We start from the raw sequence: 26,963 nt of genomic DNA, 5'->3' as shown, positions 1-26,963 counted from the left end.
TTTACACTTGTCATGTTTGGTTCGATTAAAACGAACCCTGGCGCGATTGCTCTGTTAGTGCGATTCGTTTGAGTAAGTGTGAACGCTGCCATCCGAACCCTGGTGCGCACCAAACAAGCAGACTGAGACCGCTAAAAAGATAGCTCTCTGTCCGCTTCCAAACGAACTCTGGTGCGGTTCGAATGATAAATGAATGCAACACGGACCAAATACTTCTAAATGAACCAAAAACAGAAAGTAATGACAAGATGCGACGCTATGCGAAATGATTTGACGACGCGGGACGAGCGGTCTATCCAAAACAAAATTCTTTAGGTTCGCTGTCAAAAATGCCAGTGTGAACGCTCAGCGGACCAGCACCAAATTGATCGTTTTCTTTTTTGGTCCGGACCAAACGAACCAAGAGAACTGAAATACAAGTGTGAACGCACCCTTAGAGCCTATGAAGTGATCATGAGATCCTGAACACTGGTATGCTATGATACACTTACCTAATCTGGATATTTCATTATTTGTGTTCTCTAAAGTTGTAAATTTTTCACATATGTAATATTTTGTTTCGATAAGTACAATAGTGGTGTTTGGCAGTGATCTCCATCTGAGGTATTGCACAAATGGGAATTGTGGATGCTTATCTAAAGCTCCTGCTTTTGTTCATGTATAACTGGCTCTTGTTTTTGCCCTTTTCGTTTCACAAAAGAAAAATAAATTGTTTTATCTTCAAAGATTACACTATACTTTAGCTGGACAAATCCTGGGAGTGTTTTCTTTTTTGAAATCACAGATTCTTGACACAAAAGGCTTTGGAAGAGATAAGTCATTATTTCTCTGGAGCTTGCTGGAGTCTCCAAGCATCTGTGGGTTTGTTTGGGTATGTATATGTGGATGGATATTCAATAGTTGCATAGAAATGCTGAACGGGCTGCTGTTTTCCTTGTAAAAATATTTGGTTTGATATTTGTTCCCGTTTTTGATTTTTTTTTTCAAGCTGTGATACAGGAGCTCTTGGTGGAGTGTTGTTCTTTCGGGAGGCATAAATGTGGACTTTGTGCTGCGGCTGTTCTGAAGCAGACCACAATCTCCTGCCTCAGATACTTCAGGGTATCAATGTTGGCTTATCTCACTGTTGGGTTAGTTCTGGGAAGTCTGAAAATGCTTGCAAAATATGGCCCATTTCTTATAGTACTATATATATCTAGACACACACAGTAAGCTACAGCAGGGTGCAAAAGTCTCAAAATGCTTCTGTTTTGCATGTATCTAATTTAATAACATTTATTTGTTATTACAAGTTATATTATCAGAAATAATCTTAAATATTTACTTTTTTTTTTAAAAATGATTTTGTTTTTATCAGATTTCTTTGATTGTTTTTTCTTTTTAGTTTTTACCTATTTGAGCATAGTGTACAGCAAACAAACTCATGGAACAATCTCTACACACACCAACCCCAAAATAAGTGGCTTTAATAATATATTTTTCATGTGCAATTAACTGTAACTCTCCCATGACCCAGATTCACTTATAGTACTGCTTTTTTTTGTGTCTTTGATATAATAACCAAAGACCACCCAGCATTAGAAAAAACAACGATTAGAAAACAATCACAAAGGGCCTTATGGAGCTTCATACAGTATCTGTGTTTGTTTTGTCTGTGAGGAGGGCTTATCTCACTGTTGGGTTAGTTCTGGGAAGTCTGAAAATGCTTGCAAAATATGGCCCATTTCTTATAGTACTATATATATCTAGACACACACAGTAAGCTACAGCAGGGTGCAAAAGTCTCAAAATGCTTCTGTTTTGCATGTATCTAATTTAATAACATTTATTTGTTATTACAAGTTATATTATCAGAAATAATCTTAAATATTTACTTTTTTTTAAAAAAATGATTTTGTTTTTATCAGATTTCTTTGATTGTTTTTTCTTTTTAGTTTTTACCTATTTGAGCATAGTGTACAGCAAACAAACTCATGGAACAATCTCTACACACACCAACCACAAAATAAGTGGCTTTAATAATATATTTTTCATGTGCAATTAACTGTAACTCTCCCATGACCCAGATTCACTTATAGTACTGCTTTTTTTTGTGTCTTTGATATAATAACCAAAGACCACCCAGCATTAGAAAAAACAACGATTAGAAAACAATCACAAAGGGCCTTATGGAGCTTCATACAGTATCTGTGTTTGTTTTGTCTGTGAGGAGGCACAGACTGACATACCTGCGCTGAGAGATGGCTCTTTGAGCCACACGCCAGAAATGCTGTTCAGGAACGCACAGCCTGGTGTTAAACTCCAAAAAAGCAAAAAAACAGATCTTTCATCATCTCAAAACAGGAGGTTGTCAGCACCCTTTAGCCTGAACTGCAATTACAATGATAAAACTTGCTATCTCACTATCATTGGTGTATAATGCCTTGAAATTTCCGGTTTGAAGTGTTTACTGCAGAAATTCCCTCATCTCGGATTTGGAATGGCCTTTTTCAGGAGTCTCTTGGCTTTGATGGATCCTTTGTCTATTGTTTTTAGGGTTATATTAACTGTTTGTCCTGGCAACCGCTCATAACATCACCATAAATTGTCAAAGTGCAGCATGGCTTCATTTCAATGTCAGATTAATTCATCCTAACCTTTTTTGTCTTGTATATCCTTACAGCCCCTTTAATAATACTTCAAGAACCTCTTCACTGACACCAGAAATGTTTATTTTACCTCTTATTACACCAGAGAAACAGGAGGTGTCGTCACCAAGAGAGATGGACAGGAATGTGCACCATTCAGAGCTTGAACACTAACCTTTGACCTTTGCCGAGAGGCTTTAACGCAATCCTCCGTCATAAAGTCCCTCAATAAAAGCAGAATAAGAAGAGAGAGCGCAATTGAATGTGAGAATGGAGGGTTTATTGCAATAAGCAGTGATTGTGTTCGGCTTGGAGCTTGTTGGGCATCTTACAGTGTTTTTTTCACCGTGCCCTTTATGGAGCCAATCCTCTGTCCTAGAATAACAGGCCCAATAAAGAAACCCTCAACAAGTTCTATTCCAAATTACAAAGCCTGATTATGAACACGCCAGACTTTTTGGCTGAAATGAAAATGTTTTAATGGCTTTATTTGGCTGTTACGCCTAAATGAGTGTTTTTCGTTCTGTGTGGGTTTCCGGAATTAATCCATCTTTCCATATTGGGTTATAAAAGTCGAACTCTGCAAAGGGCAGAGGCGCTGTTCTGTTCATTCCCTTTTTGACCAGACTGTAAATACAGTAATATAGTAAAAATTCCTTGTAGACAATTTAAGAAATGTGTTCTGTACACACTTTGTGAATGCTTCAAGTTGTAGACCCCTCCATCCCCACTTGATGGGATGAATGGCTGTCTTTGTTTGTCACTACAGTGTTAACAGGTTACTCTGACCCCTTGGAGTGCAGTGTTGGTTTAGAGTTACCCCACCTTGGGTTAACACAGGCTGGTGTTACTCCATTCATTTAAGTTTATGACTCCAGTGATGGCTCTGGGACCCCTCAGAGGGCAACTGCTCTGACAGGTGTCAGTGCACCCTATGAGGTCATCAAAAGTGTTCACACTCAATTAGGATTTTGTATTCATTCACAACAGAAACTCAGACCCGCTTCAGGACTTGTGTCATAAGTGCAATAAGTGAAGTGAAAATAATTTGTCTGATATTATTCTCAGCAGATAGATAAACAGATAACTTAAAACTTAAAACGTTATTTATTGCAAAAAGCAAATAATGACGAATATACCATTTTTAATGGGAGCTTTTTTGTGTTGTTTTCATGAGTAACTAACAAAATATAAGCCTAACCTAAAAACACATAATTTGGCATAAATACTTGATTATTCTAAGTTAAAAGTTTAAAGGAACAAAATTCATAACTTGACTGTGTATAATGTTCCTTATAACTTCCAGTCATTTACTCTACACGTGCGATTAATTGCGTATTAATCGCACATGTAGAGTAAATGAGTTCCATATGTGCTTATAGTATTACAACACATAGATTATAGCTTTGCCATTATATTTTGTGACTCACCACTCAGATATTCTCTTATAATGTTATAAGGCCAATTATTAAAAAAAACATAATCTTTTCAACGGCATCTAATGAATAGGCACTCTCTCACTGTCTTTTGCACTTGTACACCATAAAATAACCAATAATATTATAATCAATGATTCTGCCAGCCAGAAAATTAATTGTTCCATTGTTTGTGAAAAAAATTGTGTCAGAGTCATAGACAAAAGCCTAAAATAAAATGTTAACCACTAGAAGCTGACAGATTTTTAGCATTTGTGTCTATTTATCAGTACTGATTGATTATTTATTTATTTATTTATTTTCTGGCATACGAGCACGAAACTTGTAAAGGATTTTACCTGTCATTTACAAAATATTTTAAATATTTAGTTTAAATATGTGAGCATTGAAAGTATTTTTTCAATATTTTGTCTAAATTTGTTCTCATTGACAATATATGAAGAGTTCATTTGCAAAAACCGATAAACGCCACTTAAAAAAAAAAAAAAATTCTCCACATATTGCGCGATCTGAACCCTAAACACGTTTTGTCAAAAAAAGCCGGTTTTGTCCACTTTCACGGCATCGGGAGTTCACGTTTTACTGCAGAAGCCGACAAGCGCCCTTGTTGTTTTTGAACCAAAGCCAATAAATCCATTTTAGCGAATCAGCGAACTGTATTCAGGTCAGGTGACAAGGCTACTTTCACTTTGAAAAGACGTGCTAGCTGAGAGGAGTTTTGTCAAAGCTGACTAAAAGTGATCGAGGATGGATTATTTAGACGAACATGATGAACCTGTGATATCTTCTTCAGGGCGAAAAAGGAAAATAAAAGCCTTAACATTTTCACGGAACCTTGCAAAAGCAGCGCGTTACAATGGTGAAGGAAAAGCTCCATGTATTGCGTGTATTCACATCCATACAGTTTATGATCACAACAACAACTACATTTGTCAGGCATCTACATTGTCATCTGAGGAGATTACAAAGATTAAACAAGTGTTTTTTTAAACTCTAAAACATGAAATGTGGAGTTATCTGCCTTTGCCAAAAAATGACTTTTGGAGTTATCTGCTTTTGCTATAAAACAAACATTTAATATGTAAAAAAAGAACATACTTTCAATGAACTTGAATTTTGTAAATTACCTGTATTTGTTTAAGTTATTATTACTTAATCAAAACAACCCAACTGCAGTTTTATTGATATTACTTGGAATGCGCAATAAAAAAACGTTATCAGTTTTTGCAAATTAACTCTTCATATATTTCTATAGTTTATCTAATTTTCTTTTCATTGTCAGTATTTAAAATTAAAAGTAATTTTCATTAACAGTGTATTTTCAATATTTTGTCTTAATTTGTCATCATTGACCATACATTTTTCAATATTTTGTCAAAATCTGTTGTCATTGATTTATTTATTTTTTTAAATATTTTTGTCTAAATAATGTGTCACTGTCAGCATATTTTCAATATTCCATATTTCTGTGTTGACCTGTTGAAAATTAGCCCATTTTTAATTAATATTTATTAATTAAACACATTTAATATATTGATCGTAAAAAAAAAACTGCATATTAATCAGAAATTCCCTGTCAGTCAAACTCTTCATTACTAGTCGTATAACTTGACTTGTAAACCAGTGGCTGAGACTCTACACTGTTGTGTTGTAGTTGTAGATGCCCAGTCTATGACATCACATGAAGAATGGCACATTATTTTCCAGACATCTACACCCTTAAACCCACGTGAGGAGATCACCTGGCAAAGCCTTTATCGGACAACCCTTTATTGTATTATCGTATGAAAGAATGAAAAGTATGCGCATGTCTGAATCTGAAGCGTGTCAGTCTAATTATAGTCCTGTTATACAGCAGCATTGGTGTGTGTCTCTATCTTACGAGGGCCTGGAAACACAGCGGGCCCTTGTTACCAGTGGTCTCCAAATTAAATTTCCCATTCGTCTCAGTAAGCCTTTCCCGTAATTATGTAAATATGTTGTCTCTGTAACGTGTCCATATGATACTCAATAAAGTGTAAGGTTGAGTAATGCAAGAGCTGGAAATGTTTTGAATTAAGCTGGTTGGCATCTGTCTAAAGCCGAGCGGTATGTATAACCACACCTGTGTTTTATTATTATGGGATTGGACAGAAAGAAAGGAAGAACGTAGGAAGGAGAATAAGTAGGCTATTGGTAGAGAGGAAAATAATTGGTAGAAAGTGTTATGGAGGGCTTGAGCTATAAGGGTCAAGGACTGTGAATCCTGAGGTGACATTAAGGGCTTGTGTCTCCTTCCTCTAACCGTATCTTTTTTCCTCGGCTCTCAAAAGTAGTAGTGTGAATTGGCATGAGCTTATTTGTCAATCAAGAAAAACACATTTAGGTGTAATCGCTCTAAATCCAATATTAAGTCCTTGTTAAAATGTTCTGTTCTCATATTTGCCGACCTTTTCAACGGCTGTCAACAGTGTTAAGGAAACTAGGCTCAAAGATTGCAACACTTGTTAAAGCAAGAAATTTAGACACTTGGACATTGTGTTGACTGACCAACTGTATTTAACTTTACTATTTATATAAATATTTATGTATATGTGTACTGTACATATATAATAGATGTTATATATATGTTCTATTGTATTATATATATACACAATGTTATGTAGAATGTTTTAATTTCATCTAGTTTGTATACAGCTCATTTTCTTTCTGAATTGTATTACATCTCTGTACTTTTTTTGTGTATGTATCGTATTGCAATGGCAATATTATCCACATGTTAATCTGATATGTGAGATTTCGATTGGCTTAAAAACTGGCGAGATATCTAGATGGAGTATAGCTCAGAGGCATCTTCATGGCCACACTCCATTGAGAGTTTTCATGGCTAATTTTGTTAGCATTGCAGCCAGAGTGCCTAGCATGTGTTTTCAAGCAGTCGTTGTGGTTTACATAAACTGGTTTCCTTTTGTATTGGAGACTTCAGCTGCACTGCGAGGCCAAAGCTTTGTGTTAAACAAGTCTGAATGTCCATTCAGAATTGTTGCTTAGACGTTTGCTGATGGCTTGGGTGTTTTGTTGCATATATTTACACTCCCATGTTGGCCTCGGATGAAATGAGGAATGTTTTGAGTGCACTTTGAGTTTCTTGTGATGTTTCAAAACAAGAACCTTGCCCCACCGAAACCAAGACCTCAAACATCTTCAGGTTGTATTTACCTTCAAATACTAAGGAACATATACTTGACGTGTGCCTTAGCCCCAGTAGCTAAAATATGCAACAGTTTGGTGCCTTTGTGTTGTACCGTTTTACGTAAGCATGTTCCCGATCCCGGGTAGGCCTTGGAGCCACAATGACTTTGGTAAAGCGAGTAAGAATCCAGAGTAACCCAGATAATGATGAGTTATATTTAGGCTCATCAGTACAACATGTAGACCAGTACCACATTTGAACTATAAGGAACTGCCAGCAAGCAGAATTATACAGGCATTGGGCCAACCTAAAGAAGGCCTGTCTTTTTCAAAACTTCCTAAAATTCAGGGTTGGAGTGGGTATAAGCAAATATCGAGTTGTCAGAGCCAAAGCTTGTCAAAAATGTTCTCCCTTATCTATTAATTTTCAAGCAATGGCCCTGGACGTAGTCAAATCTGTGGAGAAATCTCTTCAGAAATGCTTTCTCTTCAAGGTTAGAGCTAGACCACCATTTTATGGACTTCTCATCACCTTTTTTCCCAAACAACAAGAGTGGACTTTATACCTTGCATATGATATGAGAACAGGAAGTTAGATCATGAGCAAAAACCTAATAGAGAACATTCAAAAATTGTTCATTCATCACAGCCTTTGAGCGATTTTTGCGTGTTTTTATGTGAGTCTACGCCCATACTTGACCTATACTGACCTTGGTGAGTAACATAAGGATAGCACCTGTGCCGGCCCCTCATAAGCAGACTAATAGAGGACCATCCGGGGCCCCTGATTACCATCCCTTGGGGGGGCAAGATCTCGGCCAACCAGCAAAACCATTCCCCATTTCTATTTTTTACGAAACAGGGCAAGAAGGGAATGTCTTCATTTATGCATAAAGGATTCGGTTTATATTGTAATTTACTGCAATAGCTCACTGCGTGGGTCTGAATCTTAGGTATCTCTAGAGTTCGGATCCCAAGTTGCTGCTCGGCCTATGTTAGTAAAAATACTCTGCTGATGAAAAGTTATGGCCTTGCAAATTTCCGACCCTCCCAAGCATCTGCTTCAATGAGTTGTCAAGAGATTCTAGACGCCCCTTTGCATTGAACAGTTGTGACTTTTTTGATGACAAACCCTCATCAACACGACCTCTGATGGAATAAAGAGGATTCATTTGGGACGCAGTTTACATATCCTACGTCAATTCTAATTTCCCTCAAAATATGAGACCCTCTTTAAGCCGTTAGTATGTAAGTAAATTGGCCATGGCAGAAGTGGGAAAAAATAACAGGATGACTGGGAAGAAAAGGGAAAAAAACTCTTAATTTTAATGCAGATGATGGAACACAAATACAGCTGAGATTCCAGGTGGAAGTTCCTTTCTGTTAAATGTATTTGTTATTTTGGATCTGTTATACACAGTGAAATGTAAAAGTCCACTTTTAGAATTCTTGTATTTTTCTCTGTTTTTCTTTATTTAAATATGTTATGTTATGTTATGTTATGTTATGTTATTACATTATATGACTTGTCAGTAGGTCAGGCTGTCGCTTTTAATTAAGACCGACGTGCCGATCAGTGCGATTCCAAGTTCCCCGAGACGCTCCTACTGTCTTCGCCGATGGCGCATTTTCAGTAGGCTGGATATTTATTTGTTTGTCCTTGAGCTCGGGGAGGGAGAAAGGGCAGTTGTTTGCTTAAAAAATGCTTTATGTCCAGGTTTATACGATAATCTATTCCAGCACTCTTTGCCAAAAGCAATTCACAAACGCTGCAACTCAAGCTACGGCGTAATGCAAAGCACACAAGGGAAAGAGGAGCGCGCATACCTCCGTCACGCAGCACGCCAGCGAGGGCTCGCGGGCCAGATGTGCTCGGCTCTTAAACACATGTAGCAAAAATGGTAAGGATGAACAAAGGCAGTAATGAAATCAAATGTGCATGCCAAATGCCTTTGACTTGCAAGATTGCAGGAGCAGATTTCGTCCCATAATGCATTGCTTTGCAGGGGCAACCTGCCCCAGGCAGTGGGTGATTATTAATGACTACTAGTTGAATTATTGACATGCTACTTGAGGTTTTACGGTGTAAGACATATCTTGCCTTTTGTCTGTTTATATGCTCGTATATGCATGAATAAAAGGGATACTTTGTTGTTTACGTGATATGAGAAGGGTTGGCGTGCAGATGGAGGAGGCACTCACAATGGTACTTTAGAACACACACACTGACGCAACCCTACAGTCGAAACAATTGCGATTGTGCCCCTTTCGATCCAATGATGTCATCATTCCGCTCTCAAATGCTCTGTTCCAAAACTAGTGTGCTGCCTACGGAGATAGTATGTTAAGGCATCATGAACCCGTTCCCAATGCAAAGACAGTCAAAGTGCAGGCAAGCTAATAATGTTATTTTCTTTTGGCTAAATACTAAAGCAGCACCACACATATCTTTCACAGAAAAATGTATTCAATAATGCATTGCAACAAGCTCAGTGAAATAAATCCAAGATGGCAGATGAAGTGAGAGAAATGTCGATTATGAAATAAATATACCCTACCATTCAAAGGTTTGGGCTCAGCAAGATTTTTAAAATTTTCTTGATGGAACTTGTTTATTCTCACCAAGCTTTCATTTATTTGATCAAAAATAGAGTTAAAACCGTGATATTGTGAAATATTATTATAATTTAAAATAACTTTTTTCTGTGTCAATATATTTTAAAGTGTAATTTATTCCTGTGATGGCAAAGCTGAATTTTCAGCAGCAATTACTCCAGTTTTCAGTGTAACGTGATCCTTCAGAAATCATTCTAATATGATGATTTGGTGCTCAAATTTTTTTTTTTTTATTATTATCAATGTTGAAAACAGTTTGGCTGCTGTATTTTTTTTTTTGTGGAAGCAGTGATACATTTTTTGCAAGATTCTTTAATAAATCAAAAGTTCACGAACAGCATTTATTTGAAATAGAAATTCATAACATTATAACACCTTTGCTGTGACTTTTGATCAATTTAATGCAAGAAAAAAAAGCAATTTAATGCAATAAAAAAATCTTGACCCCAAACTTTTGAATAGTAATGTAAATTTAATTCCATTTTGAAAAGTACTGATAAAAATTGTGTGATTAAAAATGATTTACAATAGCTCTGTTCCAAAAACCTAGTGCACATTATGCTGCCTACTAAGTGAGCAATGTAACCGTTCTCATGCCACACAAATGGTGCTTTTCATTGAAGACTCAACACAACTGATTCAGTAGAGTTTTATATTAGCATATTGCTAAGCGGTGTGATACGCTAATAAGCATAAAAGCACATAGTACTCACAAATATTGGGTAGAATAATACATTTTTATTTACAAAAAACGATTTTTAGCTTTTTATTTTGAGCAAATATTTCCATTCAGCATTTCAGAGCTTGTTCATTGCGCTCTGGAAACGCAATTTATCTGGAAATACTAGCTGTGTTAAAATTTCTCCAAAATACGGTATCTTCTTCCTGCAAAGCTAGCATTTTTCAGGTTTTGGAACAGATCGATAGACTCCTCATCGGGGAATCTCATCAGACAAACTGATAATGATCGTCTTCTTCACCACAAAGCGAAAGCCACGTTTCCCAGCATTAGAGACGGATCGTAAAAACATTCACGCCGAGCCACCGCTCTACGAGGGGGTTGGATTGGATTGTGTGTTTGGCTGTTCAACCATGTCCGTCCTACTTCATTTTCAGTTTCACTTTTTTGGAAACTCTCACTGAATTTTGGTTTTAATCTAATCAGTATCTTTGTCAGAGAAACACTGAACAAATATGGTTTTAGGCAGTCGTCCAGGCATAAGTGGTACACCTCGTTCTGATTCTAATACGGAATGCTGTTACTGTTGGCACATACTTCCAAAGTTCTTTTTCCTTTTGGTCTAATGCAGATCCCAGCACATGGTCATCTGGTCAAAGCCAGTGGTGTACTTTTATCCTTGAATGAATAAGGCTGTTATTTTTGTGTGGAATTGACCATGTCATCACCAGTGGAAATTTGGAGCAGTGCCCTCTATAAAGAAACAAAAGGTAGATCCCTTGGGTCCTTTATTGAAAAGAAACTACACATACTCACACTGATGTCAAACTGCTGTAGGGAGGCAAACAGAAATAGCACAGTGAATACAAAGACGTGGGTATCGAAATGATGATATACTGCAAACTAACACTACAATATATAAACATTGTGTTGATACCATATTTGCTAAATTAAGATTTTTAAATTTAGATTGATTGATACCAGATGTGTATCTTTTGATATTTTATATTTAATTGTACATTTCCCCTATTTTTACATTTTGATGTAAACACTGTTGAATGTGATTTTTATTAATTTTTTTTCATACTGTATATTCAGTTACTTGTAGCATTTAGTTTTTAAATTAAGTTTAGTTTAGAGATTTTTTTTGTTTTTTTATTTAACGGTTAACCTAAGAATTTATGAGGGTAAAGATTAAGGGCCAGATTTACTAACAGCTTGCGCCAGCGCAAACCGTCTTTTGGCTTTAAAATAGTACTGTCAAGATTTACTAAAGACACGCAGTGAAGAATTAGTGCTGAAAAGGCTTGGACAGTTATTTTTGAGCCTGACCTTATTGAATATGCATTTGTAGGCATTTCCCTTTCAGACGCTAAATTTATTAGAGGAGAATATTAAAATGAATCACGCAACGCGATTTACTTACTATTTTGCACCTGTGTCATTAGTAGATCACCTGCACCTGATGAGCATCGGCTCTGCTTATTTGCGACTACGCTAATTTGCGCTGCACTTTTTTATATTGCGTTGGTCGAGATGTAAAAGTCTCTATTTCTAAAAGAAAAAATAATAATTAAAATATTGTAAAAACACTTAAGAATAAAATCTCTATAAAATATAATTAATTTAAATTACATATAGGATTTTTATTTATACATTTATTATAAAATTGTATATATTTAATTTTGTCCCCCAGTAAAGTGAACAGACACACATATCTCACTGTGTCTACTTTAAAACTTATTCGGTTTTGGTGGGTTGAAACGGGATCCAAGAAGTTAATATGCTTTGTTTTGTTTATTCTTATCTCTATTAACAGCACCCAATTTTTTAAATATAGTTTTACAGGTGAGCTAAAGAATCTGTGTCCACAGTATTATAAAATAAACAGATCTTTTTTTGTCTGTAGCAGATCACTAGTGAACCATCTAAAGGAAATGGCTTTTGCTCCATTTTGTCATTAGTTATAACCTACTCCATTTTCCAGAGTATTTCCGTCTCTCATTTTCTCTCTCCCCTCATATCCCTATTGAATTCTTTGCCTGTAGGAGTGTCATAGTGGCAGCAGTATCAGTTGTAATTGAAATCACTTGCGGATCATCTGTCACTATGGTGTTATTATGATTGATCAGGTTTTATGAAGAAATGTGGAGGGTGCTGCCATACAACCAGATGTTTGTCAGGGAGTGTCCTTGATACATTAGTTCCCCTTGAGACCTCATGCACTTGCTTTTCTTTGAAAATAAAAACACTGTTATTACATTTCACCTCCAAGAATAAAGGGGGTGCTGAGTTTTTCTTAGAATACTGATACTTTGTTTGATTCTCATTCTGATTGTAAACTGAAGACAGTTTTGTCATTGACATGGCTCAGAAAGAAATTATGTTTCTTGAGAGCAAGAGAAAAAAAGAGTTGTGTGTGTTCGTGTTTTTTTCCTCCCGTTTTTCATTCATTCCAGATGTGTGCCATCTCTCTCACACTTCCTTTTTCTTATCTTTGTCTTTTCCCCCTCCCACATCCCATCTCCATCTGTACATACACACATGCTGTATTATTGTAGGTGTGTGTTGGTGTTAACATGTCAGAGAGCATTGACGGCCAATGTATTAGACTGAACAATTGTACAAGAGGGGGAAATAAAACGTTCGAGCTTGTTGGGTCTTCGATCACGTAGATCAGTCTCATATTTTCTCTGACACAGCCTCCCCTTGTCTTACTTGTTTTCCCATTCTGTCAATGTGTCTGTTCTGAAGCTCTCTCCCCCTTGTTTTCCCCTATAAAAGAGTCTAAAGCAGTACAAATATGTGTTTTGGTATCACAGACTTTTTATTTTTTATTTTTTTTTACTCAGGCCAGTGGTTTATGAGGCTGTAAATGTTTGAGATTGTCATGTGAGGATAACTCCACTTTTTATGTGTATCTATCTGGTCTACCGTACTATCATGTAACCACCAGACGGTAAAACAAATTATATGTTATATGTGTTGTGTGTTGTGTTGTGTTGTGTTGTGTTGTTAGACGAGTCAACATTTGAAGTGGATCAAAACCTTTCATCAAAGTTGTCCTAAAGCCTAAAAGCAAAATGCATTCTTGTCTTAGGACAACTTTGATTAACTTTTTTGATCCACTTCAAATGTTGACTATTTATTATATTATATTATATTATATTATTTTTTATAATAAATATTTATTTTATATTATTTTAGTTGATCACTTTTCTTGTCCGTCATAATGTCATGACAGTCTCTGGTTCTGGGCAGTCTGTGAATGTCTCTTAACAGTTTTAGGACTGCTTTCACTCTTTAAAAATCATTTTTTTTTACATGTTCCCATCTTTATTAAATATTAATTTGAAACTTAAGGGAACCATGAGCTGGTAAATGTCTCCTGTCAGTGGTTCTGCAGTAAGCAGTCTAAATAATTTAACATCTGCAGATGGAAAACCTTTTGTGTGTGTGTGTGTGTGTGTGCGCGCACCTGTGGGGTAATGAATTAAACTGCTGCACTAGCTGATGGCAAGATGCCCAGGTGATGCCATATAGTGATCGTATACTCATCGCTCAGACAGGTGATGATGTTTATAACAAATACATTTCCTCTTTGTTTTTCTTTCTACAGTTGAGGTACCAGCATGGGCTCTCCACCCCAGATCTGCGTCAGACTTTACCCAACCTGAAAAACTTCCTAGAGCATGGGCTACTTGTACGATGGTGAGTTTTAACATTATTATTGATGTTTGCTAAGGTATGGACATGAGTGATACCTCAAATTGACCTATCGGTAAGCCCCTCCCCTCAACGCAGATGAGCCAATGGCAGTCGAGTATCAGTTGCACGGGGAGCGGTACTCGGACATCTTTAGGTTTCAGTGCCATAGAGAAACATTGGAAGATCCGAAGCTCGCATCGGTTTAATGGTGTTTATGCTACAAAAATTGAAAAACGATGTGCCTAGGGTACTTGTAACACTAATTCCAGTTATCCTGAGAGGATAGGCAATGCAATTTATTTTATTCCATTTCCTAAATCCAACCAAAACAGAGCAAAATATCCCTAAGCATTCAACCCCAATCACAATGAAGACGAAAATGTTTATTTTCTGGTTGTCATACTCTCATTAAGTTAAACTTTTCATCTGCTCTAGCAGAACGTTAATGTCATCTTGTGCTTCAGCGAGGTATCTCTGGCTAAAACTAGCTAACATTAGCATTAAAGTTAGTGAGTCCATGCTAACATACAAACCTAAATAGTTCTGTATAGTAAAACTGTTCTCACGTCATGTACCGTACAGTGAAAGTCAAAAACACATAAACGAAGGTCTATATTAGAGTGCCTCTCCATATTAATCTGGTTAAATGTAAATTAATTTAATCTTACTCTATGGTATTTGAACGGTGTTGATCCGGGATGTTGTCATTGCGATCGTGACGACCGTAACATAATTCTCCTGTTTGCATTGTGATCTGTATTTTTACATTTATTTTAATATCTTTTATATATCCCTCCATGGCATATTTAAGTCCCACTTGAAGGCCCGTCTACATCCCAAATTTATCAGAAACACCTCGGAAGAAGGTTTTCACTGGCAGCTGTCATTGTAAGACAGTAAGCAGCTCCATTTGTTTGTCCGAGTGACAGTAACTAAATGTTGTGACTGGACGACTTCAATAACTTTTGTCCAATTTCAAATCTCCAGTTTTTGGCAAAATTACGTGAGCGTATTGTTGCCTCACATTTGTGTAAACATCTCACAGTTAATAATCTTTTTGAACCTCTTCACTCGGGTTTTCGTAAATTTCACAGTACTGAGAAGGCCTTAGTCAAAGTCACAAATGATTTGTTGATGGCTTCTGACTCTGGTGCAACATCTATTCTTATTCTTCTTGATCAAAGAGCCGTGTTTGATACTGTGGATCACAGTCTATTACTTACCTGTCTTGAAAGAGTTTTTGGTGTGTCTGGGACTGCCTTAAGGTGGTTAAAGTCTCCCAGTTTGTTTCTATGGGTTGTTATAGGTCCGAGATTAGCTGTCTCAACTGGTGTCCCTCAGGGGTCTGTTTTAGGTCCTTTACTTTTTAACATTTATATACACATAACGATACGCAGATTTTTATACATTCAAAACCTCATGAGCGTCTTGACGTTGCTTATTTGTCTGACTGTATTACTGAGATTAAAATGTGGATGGATAATAATTTCTTGTGTTTGAACCGTGGTAAAACTGAAGATATGCTCATTGGTTCCCGTTATCAAATTTCTAAAGCTGGTTGTCTGTCCCTGACTCTTGACGGTTCTGTTTTGGAAATCCAGAATTTGATGCAAATCTTTGGAGTTATTTTTGATGCAAATCTGTCTTTTGATTCTTTTGTCCAGAGCACTGTTAAAACCTATTTTTTCCACCTCAGAAATATTGCAGGATTGCGCCCTATGTTAAATTTTACAGTCGCGAAAATCCTGATAAATTCCTTTGTCGTCTCACGGTTAGACTATTGTAATGCTCTTTTAGCCGGAGCTTCTAAATCTACACTTAATAAGTTGCAATATGTACAAAACTCAGCTGCCAGGATTTTAACTGGGACTAGGATTGGCAATCATATTACTCCAGTGTTAGAATCTTTGCACTGGCTCCCGGTCAGGTTTAGAGTGGATTTCAAAATTATGATGCTTACTTTTAAAGCATTACATGATCTTGCACCACATTACCTTATAGAATTGTTACACTCCTAGTCGTAGATTGCGTTCCTCTCAGTCAAACACATCTAAGATCTATGGGTGATAAGGCTTTCTCTTTCTATGCTCCTGTCCTTTGGAATTCTCTGCCTCTTGAACTTAGGGAAGTTCAGAATTATGGTTATCAAATTTCTAAAGCTGGTTGTCTGTCCCTGACTCTTGACGGTTCTGTTTTGGAAATCCAGAATCGAGCGAGGAACCTTGGAGTTATTTTTGATGCAAATCTGTCTTTTGATTCTTTTGTCCAGAGCACTGTTAAAACCTCTTTTTTCCACCTCAGAAATATTGCAGGATTGCGCCCTATGTTAAATTTTACAGTCGCGAAAATCCTGATAAATTCCTTTGTCGTCTCACGGTTAGACTATTGTAATGCTCTTTTAGCCGGAGCTTCTAAATCTACACTTAATAAGTTGCAATATGTACAAAACTCAGCTGCCAGGATTTTAACTGGGACTAGGATTGGCAATCATATTACTCCAGTGTTAGAATCTTTGCACTGGCTCCCGGTCAGGTTTAGAGTGGATTTCAAAATTATGATGCTTACTTTTAAAGCATTACATGATCTTGCACCACATTACCTTATAGAATTGTTACACTCCTAGTCGTAGATTGCGTTCCTCTCAGTCAAACACATCTAAGATCTATGGGTGATAAGGCTTTCTCTTTCTATGCTCCTGTCCTTTGGAATTCCTGCCTCTTGAACTTAGGGAAGTTCAGAATTATGATGTTTTTAAAGTTCAACTCAAGACATTTTTTTGAACTTGCATTTGCTTGTTGATTTTGTATTTTTTTTATTGTATTTATTATATTGTGTTCAGTGCTTTGAGAAGCTGCTTTTAAAGGCACTTTATAAAATAAAGTTTATTATTATTATTATTATTATTAAGGGGGGCGGGGCTTTCTGATAGGTCAGTTGTGATAAGACTTATTGTTTTATGTGGTGGATGACAAAACGGGGAAAAAAAATCTCATAAACTTACACTGAAATAGGGACCCGAGCCATATCTAGAAACCAGAATGAATAAAGGATGTATTTTTTGTTTTCTTTTCTTTTATACAGAATTCTTGGTTTAATTTATATTCATTTTCACAGTTCCTTTTCATATTTTAAGATTCTTTTTCCTCATAAAATGTACAGATATTACAATGTCTGTATGCATTGTCATATTTACTTTTTATAATTATATTTATAGAGACTAACAGATTTATAAACAATCGCTTTCTAAATCTAGTGTCTGTTGATGTGCACTATGATAAAGCACTGTAGGAATCTAGCCAACTTTTGAAAGCAACAAAATGAGCATTTTCACATCAAGTGATGGTTAAAATTCCCAGTTGTATCCCATGGCACTCAAAAACATAGTTAAAGAAAGCCAACTTTTGATCTCTCCAGCTCTTTCTTGGTTCAGCGATAGGCAAACCATCTATCTGAATGTTAATTTAATAATATGTGTTTTGAAAGGAAGGAGGCCAGGGTAAGTAAAACTCTTCAGTGTCCCCCCAGTAATGTTTAATGGATTGTGGAAATGCTTAAGATGGAACAGATGAAAGTGTGACCTTTTGACCTCTTGAACCGTACAGAGTGGCAGGAAGTAGAGGAGGAAGTGGAAGTCCGGCAAACCGGCGGTTGCTCTGCATGGCTAAACGGACCCGGAGGGCGGTCGTGTTGACTCGACGGTACTCTTAGAACCGTGAAAGAGCAGTTTCCACCTCCCCCGGGGAGAGAGGAACCATATACACAAACACAAAACTGCAGAACATTCCTTTCGACATATTCCTCATACAGCCCCACAGCTGTAAACGATAACTTACAGCATGCTGAGACCCTCCTAGAGTCAAGTTACGTTATAAAGTGTGGGAGTCTGCTAGCGTTGACTCAAACAGGAGGTCTAGACTCGTTCTCCAGTGCAGGAAGCAACTCTCTGGATCCAGAGCTGAAATGTGAAATATAGAGTAATTTTCTATTTTCCATTTGTTGCAGACTGCTTTTATTACTCTTGCATTCACTTCCTCTCCTACACTCCCTCCCCTCTCAGTTTAGATAATATTTCCAGGGCAGGGGCCAGTGATGTGAATTATCGGCGCATAAAAATCTGCATCAGGGCAGCTGCAGGAGTTCCTTAGAGGGGAAAAGAAGGGGACGGGAATGCCAGAGAAAGCACATGAAGAAGTGGGAACACTGGACAGGTGTACCATGGGAACCTGTGCTTTCATTGTGCAGATTCAGAGGAGGACATGTTGAGAAAATATAGAGATTCATTTTGCCCTTCTTCTTTTATCCCAACGGACGTTTATATAGGAAAGGGAGATGGCAGAGTTTTTGAGACTGGCTTAATGAAATGGTTTGATCTGTTCAAATTTGCTTTAAGAGTTGACAGGGTCTGAACACACACAGTTTCGCCATCTGCTTTGGGTGTTCAGGAGTTTTGCATGTCTTACAACCAAATTTCTGAACAGGGGTTATTAATGTTTGATCATTTAGCAGAACCGTTGGCTCAGACTGCTGGACTCAGCATGTGTTTCAGCTCGATTTACTGACTGGACGATAAAGTAAAGAACCTTTTTCATGGGAAAACTACCTGGTTCCAGGTTTTTTAGAATTGTTTCAGGAATACACAAATTGAGTCGCCATAGTCATAGCCAATAATGATGTAATGGAAATTATCACAGAGACGACCAACCATTTTTGGCATATTTATTTTAATTGTAAGTAAATTGGGTTTACTACCTGGTTCCAGGTTTTTTAGAATTGTTTCAGGAATACACAAATTGAGTCGCCATAGTCATAGCCAATAATGATGTAATGGAAATTATCACAGAGATGACCAACCATTTTTGGCATATTTATTTTAATTGTAAGTAAATTGGGTTGTGAGAGAAAAAAAACAAGGTTCAAATGGTCTGTCTGGTTGTCAGTCATTTAGCCTACTGGCCCTTTAAGTCTAGTGCAGGGGTAGGCAAGTTCGGTCCTAGAGAGCCGCAGTCCTGCAGAGTTCAGCTCCAACCCTAATCAAACACACCTGAACAAGCTAATCAATGTGTAACAACGTTTGTAGGTCGGGAAGAAGGAGGCGGGAACCGGCGAACACTCAGATAAAACTTTAATAATAAAATAAACACAAAATAGCGCGACAGCCCCTCACGGTTGACTGTCGCGCACAAACGAAACCATAACACAATATAAAATCCAGGCCTGGTCCTCTCTCGTCTAGGCAGGTGAGTTTTTTTTTCAGGGTTGGAGCTGAACCCTGCAGGACTGCGGCTCTCTAGGACCGAACTTGCCTACCCCTGGTCTAGTGTAACCGCTTCTACTTCGAAACCGCAGTCTCTGGTGTGGGAGGCGGGCACTCTAACAAGGAGGCCAAACGGCCTCTAGCGTCAGTCGCTAGAGCGCCTCTTGAGATCAGGGGAGTGAGGTTTACACGCACAGCTCTTACTAGCCTACAACAGTTACACTCACCCCCCTACCTCACTCCCATCCGGGTCACGGCACCAAATATAACCGGTTCTACTTCGCCTCGCTACGAGCGGGATTCGATTCGGCCATGGCCTCTAGCGTCAGTCGCTGGAGATCAGTCGCTAGCGCCTCTTGAGATCAGGGGAGTGAGGTTTACACGCACGGCTCTTACTAGCCTACGACAGTTACACTAGGACCTTTAATCCTGCCTTCCAAATCGGAAAGTTGGAATTTCCAACTTCATATTTGGAAAAGTTTAGTTAAACTCCACTTGAAGTTGGAGATGTGCCTTTGAAGTTTTTCCAACTAGGAAACTCTAGGAAACACATTTTGAGTTAATGATAATAAATGTAAAAAAATTATGAAAATAAAATAAAATGCATCAATTACTCCTACAAGTTTCTACAATTACAGAGCTTGTTTAGCAAAATTTTGCAGATAGAATTTAAAGCACAGTAAATTTGGCACTTTTGGTAGACAGAATATGTGGAGCTGGCGTTTTGTGCGCTGACTTTGAGGGAAAAAATTTAGAACTTTGCAAATGACAGACATTTCAAATCTGTTAAGCTTTCAGTGGGTGTTGTGATTAAAATGTTAACATGGCAGAGTCCTGTCGAACAAACTCACTCTGCTTATATCACATCTCTGAGCCTTTCACCATCATATTGCTTTTTCCCATTCAAACACTGATTGGCAGTTAGATTCATTCTTCTCTGCCTTCATCTGGAGCCATAATCACTCTCATGCATTCTGGCGGTTTCCTCTGCGCGTCAGTCCAGTTGGAGCGTGAACAGTCTGAGATGCCAAATGTGGAAGAAGAGCAAAATGATGAGAGAAAAAGTCACAGTTTAGAGCAGTCGATGGAGTCTAAGAAGAAACAGAAAGTGAAGATGGTGAAAGGCAGACAGGGGGTGCAAGACATGGTGCCGCTGTGTTAATGATGTGTCCTGCCGAGTTCAAACCGAGACATTTTCTTATTTATGGAACAGGACTCTGGCAGTGTTTTAGAGGTCCTGCAGCCCCACTGTGGAGCTCTTAAAAGCAGGTAAAGGCGTGGAAGTGAAGGGACTGATGAGACTTAACACCCCAGGACGGAAACTCTAGGGTGGAGTTGGAAGTTCTAAAGAATCCCTTGGAACCCTGGTGAAAGTGCAACACTAACAAACCATAAATCTTCATCTTTATATCTTTTATTTAAACCTTTTTCATTGGTTTAGTTCAAATCTAAACCCACCCACCAAGTTTAACCTATAGCGCTGGCACAAATTCCCAAGCTTCACCCATCTACAGTAAGTTCTGTAACTTTGCACCATATTTGGAAAGATTCAGGTGGATTCTTTTCCATCTCTTTGAAAACATGATTCATCAGGCAACTATTTTATTATACATTTTCATAACAAGCTTTTGTTAATCCAGTATATAAATGGCTGTCAAATAGCTTGAAGGAAGGCCTGATTAATAACAAACAATGTTTTTGGATGTCCACCCATATAGTAATCCCTTAATCCTGGGTACACTTAGAAATAAAGGTCCTTTCGATTTTAAAGTACCTTCTCTTATGCCAGTTTAATGTGCAAAGACAACTATAAGTAAGCCATTCTTGGTTGGTTTCTTAAAAACCTGTAAACATAGAGAAACACAGGTGTCCCAAATGCAGCATGAATTATATACAAAGTACACGCTGAAATATATATTTTATATGCATTGAATCAGAGCGAGGAACTCTTGGAACTGTCCGGATAGATTTGCACAGTGGGATGAAGCTGTCTCTGTGGATAACATACTGATAGGTGTTTGTACTCACATCTGGTGGAACGTTCCTCCAAAATTCCATCAACATTCCTCCAATGTTCCTTTATTCTTGACGCAGTCATCCCACCAAAAAACATTCCGATTACAGAACCCTGGTTACAGTGACGGGTTTGGCCTTATTTGCCACTTGCCCTTAAGTGCCGGAAACAGTCCCACATGTGTGATCATTCCTATCATTGTACATTTTTATGAAGGTTGTCAGTGGGACGTAAATAGTGTTGAGGCTTTGAAGCATCATTACTGGTGCATATCCAGAACGGCAATACAGGAAACAATTTGTCATCCCCATAAACAATGCATTTTTATGTCAATAGGTAAATTAGCACACAGGCATTTTTGCGAATGCAGACCTGCCTTTCGATAATCTGAAAAAGATGCTTCTCTCAGTTTCTTGGATCCAAAAACTACAACGGAAAATGTCATATTTCATTTTCCTAGCTATATCCTCAAACGAACTAGGGAACACATGCTCCGCTAACTTGCAGCATAAATGGTGTAACTTGCAAATTTTTAATTCTATTAATTGAAATTACTCAATTAATTAGGCATTTTTTGCCTTTATTATGACGGGACAGATCAGAACTGACAGGAAGAGAAGTGGGAGAGAGATGGGGGCGGGATCAGGAAAGGTCCTCAAGTCGGGATTCGAACTCGGGACGCCCGTATTGCAATGGGGCAGTATGTTGGCGCGCTGCCCACAAGGCAATTGATTTAACTAATTTTGATTACAATATCAAGGGAAATAATTGACAATTATATTTACAATTATATTACTGTACTTAATTGTCAATTATAGTACTTGTAAATAGTATTATTATACTGTAATTACATAATTGCCAAGTATAATAATAATTGACAATTATATTATTCTATAATATAATATTTTTATCATTATAATTTTTAATTCATTTAATTGTTTTATATTTGTTTTTATATTTAATGATTATAAATATATATGTCTGCATGTATTTGTTAGTATGCCATTATGCAAGCATATTTTCAGGGATGTTAATATATTTAAGTATATCCATGTCCGTAGAAGTGGTGTAAGGTATAAGCAAACATTATTCAAACTATCTTTACCGTCATCCTGCGTTTATTTTTGCTTTTCGCTCAACCGTGGAGAATTTGTGGTTTCCCGAAATCCTCCTGGGTAGTTTGAGTCTGTTTCTTGTTCCAGAGTCCGTTTCACAAGAATACACACCTCTGCCGCCGTTATTCTTCCGCAGCCCCTCCAGTTCGCTCCCGGACCACCACCACCCATCCCCACACAGGACGTCCCGAGATATGTTCCCTCTCCCTGCCAATGCTGTGCTCTTGGAGGGAGGGGTGGGGACAACCTAATTGGCCCATATTAAAAGGCAAGTTTAAGTCCAACAGAGAAAATGTGCTGCATGAAAAATATTATGATGGTTCTGGGAGATCAGTCTGGCATGCTTGAGCGCAAATAGCCCCCTCTTCTTCTCTCCCGACTCCGTCGCACATGCGCGCTTGAGCCCTGCGCCATCTACCAGCACACACCGGCCCCTTGCTCTTGATTAAGGGTTGCGGTTTGACACATGTTTAGAGGAACTCATTTATAAGGGGAAGCACAGTGTAACAAATAGCCTCCTGTTCCAAACAAAAAATGCTTTATTTTTCCCTGCTAGGGGTATGACATCTAAACACTTGGCTAGATGGAACCCATATGTTTTACATATCTACATAACACATGCATAAGTTGGTGTATGTTGGTGTATGTGGCTTTAGACTATTTTAGGGTTGATAACACATTTTACAATAACTATTTTTTTAATCTGTAATCATACAGTACAATAAAGAATATTAGTCTGAGAGATGGGAGTACAAGGACTCATTTCTACAATCGAGGTCATCATTAGTCAACCGTAGATGACACGATTTTGAACGCCACCCTAATGCGTTGCAGATACATCTGACTGCTGTTTTGAAATGCTATGGTTTTGCTCACAGTAACATTTCATTTGGAACGTCTCTCCCAATTTCACTTCTGAAAACTGGATCTAATTACGTGCCGAACGGTCTGAGCACAAGAAGAATCATTTGGGAAATCGAATATACAGTATACGCCAATCTATGGCCAACCATTAGATGTTTGTTCTCAGTGAACTGATGAGGAATTTGGGAGCATGTTTCTTTGCTTATTCTTGGTAATGAAATTCATCGCTGCGGTGGGACAGCATTAAAGCTGCTATGTAGCAATGCAGCCTGTCCAGACACACAGGAATTAAACCGCATCTCTCTACCACACATAACGTATGACTTTGAGTGAATATAGTCACTGCTGTGTTGAAGGCACAAAAACATATGGACCATAGCTTATATTGTGTACTCTGTATACCATTTACTATTTAAAAAATAAATAAATAACACCACACCACCATAAACATTTGAGACAGTAGTATGCTATATTGTTGACACAATACCTCATTATAATGTTACAAGTTTCACGTCTCAGAAATAAAGCAGTTTTTTTTAAAGCATTTTAAATCTAATTTTACTGAAAAAATATCATGACTTTTTGCAGTCCAATCAAATAATGAGTAAAAACAGATGTTTAAAAAAAATAAATAACACCACACAACCATAAACATTTGAGACAGTAGTATGCTATATTGTTGACACAATACCTCATTATAATGTTACAAGTTTCACGTCTCAGAAATAAAGCAGTTTTTTTAAAGCATTTTAAATCTAATTTTACTGAAAAAATATCATGACTTTTTGCAGTCCAATCAAATAATGAGTAAAAACAGATGTTTAAAATTGTGGCTTACATTCATTACAGTTTATTTCTCACAGGGAAATGGAAAGTCAAGTAAAATACATTGCATTGTGGGATACAGTATTCTGTACATTTTATGTAAGTGTTAGGAGTTAACAGTAACGTATTGTTCATGGATAAAAAAAATACTGTGAAAAGTGAAATTACAATTTATTTTTAATAAAAATATATTTTTTAAAAGAAACTTATACTTACCTGCATTTATTTGTTCAAAATGTCAGTAAAAACGTTAATATTGTGAAATATTATTACAATTTAAAATGTGCTTTTTTCAAATATAATTAATTCCTGTTATGCAAAACTGAATTTTCCGCATCATTACTCCAGTTTTCAGTGTCACATGATCCTTCAGAAATCATTCAGATATGCTGATTTGCTCAGGAAACATTTCTGATTAATAAAACATTTCTTATCTTTGGAAGTTCAAAAGATCAGCATTTAATAAGTCTTTACTGTCAATTTTGATATATTTATTGCATCCTAGCTAAATTAAAGTAATAATTTCTTTCTTCTCAAAATGTTGAATTTTAAGTGGATCTAAGGAATATTTTAAATTGAGTTTGACTTCCTGTATTTTTTCTTAATCTAAGATAACCTGACTGTTTTTGTATGGTGATACTTTTATAAGTTTGCAGCTTGTTTCAGCATTCAGTGAAAGCTCCTGGTTGAAGGATGACAAATCCTATACAATTGTTTTACTTTCTAGACGTCATATTTCAGATGATGTATGTAGTCCAACAGCTGTGTGTGTTTTAGGGGGATGCAAGTGTATTTGTTTGAGTGCGTGTGTGAGGTTGCGGATCAGAGACTCTGGCTGAGCTCTCCCAGGCTCTCGTTGTGTGTAAATGAATTATGAGATGATCCATCAGCAACAAAGAGCTCCACTGACATCAGCATCTTCACACTCTCGAATTTCTTTCCCATCCCTCGACTTCTTGCTATCCCGATTCTGAAGCGAGGTGATTGAAAATCATAACCATGTGCCTATTTTTTTGTTTTTCTCTTTCAGTGACAGGCACAATGTTTCTATGTCCATCCCTGTCCCTCTAAAGTCTCATCTCAGCGTTTCCACCGCATCCGAAGTGGGCTTTCCAACCCTCTCCAGCTCCCCTGAACGGGACGTCCGGAAGCAGACTGGCTCAGATGCGGATAAACAGAAATACCAAACCCCTCCGCCTAGTTACAACACAGCCATGACTCAACCTGATCCCATGATGACTCCTGAAGTCCCATCAGCGCCGTCCACAGAGATAGTGAGCACTGAAGTAGGTAAGACTGTGGATACACATGGGGATGGAGAGACTGTGTCCGAGGCACATACGGAGAAGCCTCTGGAAATACCTATGGACATAGCCAGTACATTACCGTCTGACTCTGTCCCTCAGCACCCAGGAGCCATGAACGGCTCGGCCGTGCCCAGCGAGGGTATAGGTTCGGGTGTTGCGGGTGCAGCCGAACTTTGCTGCTCTGTGGAGCAGGCTGAGGAAATTATGGGCACTGAAGCCACAGGGCTGGGATTGGGACTTGGATTGGCCAGACTGGACGATTACCCGTGTATTCCCGTGGAGCACGCGGTTGCGGTCGAGTGCGACGAACAGGTTTTGGGAGAATTTGACGCCGCTGGAATCGAAGAGGTTTCACGGCGCATCTATGCACTAGAAAACATGTCAAGCTTCCGACGGCCTCGGAAGAACTCAGAAAAATGACTGGGATATTGGACGTGGGCCTGGAGAAACGGGTCAGAGGGTGACTGGTGTCCAAGTTGGTCGGTGACATGAGGCTGAGCCTGCGTAATATTTCACCCTGACTGCAACAAGTATAGACATTACATAAAGAAATATATTATAATTAATATTGTTATAATAATTATTAATATTATTAGGAAAAATCTGGAATATTGACCAATTTGCACTTCTCGAAGCATTTCTATAATCCTTTCAAATGAAATAAAGATAATGTTTGGTTGAAATGCTTGCTGGATGTCTTTCTGAGTGTATGGATGTGCAGTCTTAATGGGATATTCCACCTAAAAATGAAAATTGTGTTATTATTTACTCATCCTCATGTCGTTGTATGACTTTCATTCTTCTGTGGAACACGGAAAAATATTATTTAGAAGAACTGGTTTGGTCCATACAATAAAATGATCCATCCGATGATGTTTTGAGGATGCAACTTTCAGTGAAAATCACCATTTGTGTGATTCATTTGATATTTGAAAGCAAAGAAATTATGACAGGCATAAATATTAGTTTTATAATTTTACTGCTGTTCTGTTCTGTAAAGTAAAATAATAATAATAATTAATTTTATTATATACCTTTTTTTTTTTTTACATTTTACATGTCCATTGTATTATTATTGTAAATTAGTTTTGTTTATTAGTTTAATTTGTATAATTGATAAAACATATTTAAATAATAATAATATATACAGTTATTAACAGCAATAGTTAAACAGTAATTATTTAAATTATTTATTAATGTTGAATGGGTTTGATAAAAACAACTATGTGAATGATGTGTCTTAAGACAACTAACATAGATTTTTTTTTTCATTAAAAAAATCAATAAATAAAATAACAAAACAAAAAAAAGCTAATATTTTTAAGCTAATGTTTTTTTTTCCTGACT

At 37.4% G+C, this 26,963-nt stretch overlaps 1 protein-coding gene across 1 annotated transcript in view; it reads left to right on the top strand.

The window, feature by feature from the left end:
* LOC107589407 (UV radiation resistance-associated gene protein-like) overlaps positions 1-26,566 on the top strand; it is a 127,368-nt gene extending 100,802 nt beyond the window's left edge. Inside the window, exons 14-15 of the mRNA XM_016277833.1 lie at positions 14,149-14,240; positions 25,340-26,566. Coding sequence (XP_016133319.1) covers positions 14,149-14,240; positions 25,340-26,036 — 789 coding nt within the window. The 3' untranslated portion in view covers positions 26,037-26,566. The remainder of the gene's footprint in view (positions 1-14,148; positions 14,241-25,339) is intronic.
* The last annotated feature ends 397 nt before the right edge of the window (positions 26,567-26,963 follow it).

This window comes from Sinocyclocheilus grahami, unplaced genomic scaffold (genome assembly GCF_001515645.1).
Source record: "Sinocyclocheilus grahami isolate Dianchi unplaced genomic scaffold, SAMN03320097.WGS_v1.1 scaffold7.1, whole genome shotgun sequence".
NCBI lineage: Eukaryota > Metazoa > Chordata > Actinopteri > Cypriniformes > Cyprinidae > Sinocyclocheilus > Sinocyclocheilus grahami.
This window is presented reverse-complemented; position numbering and strand designations above follow the sequence as displayed.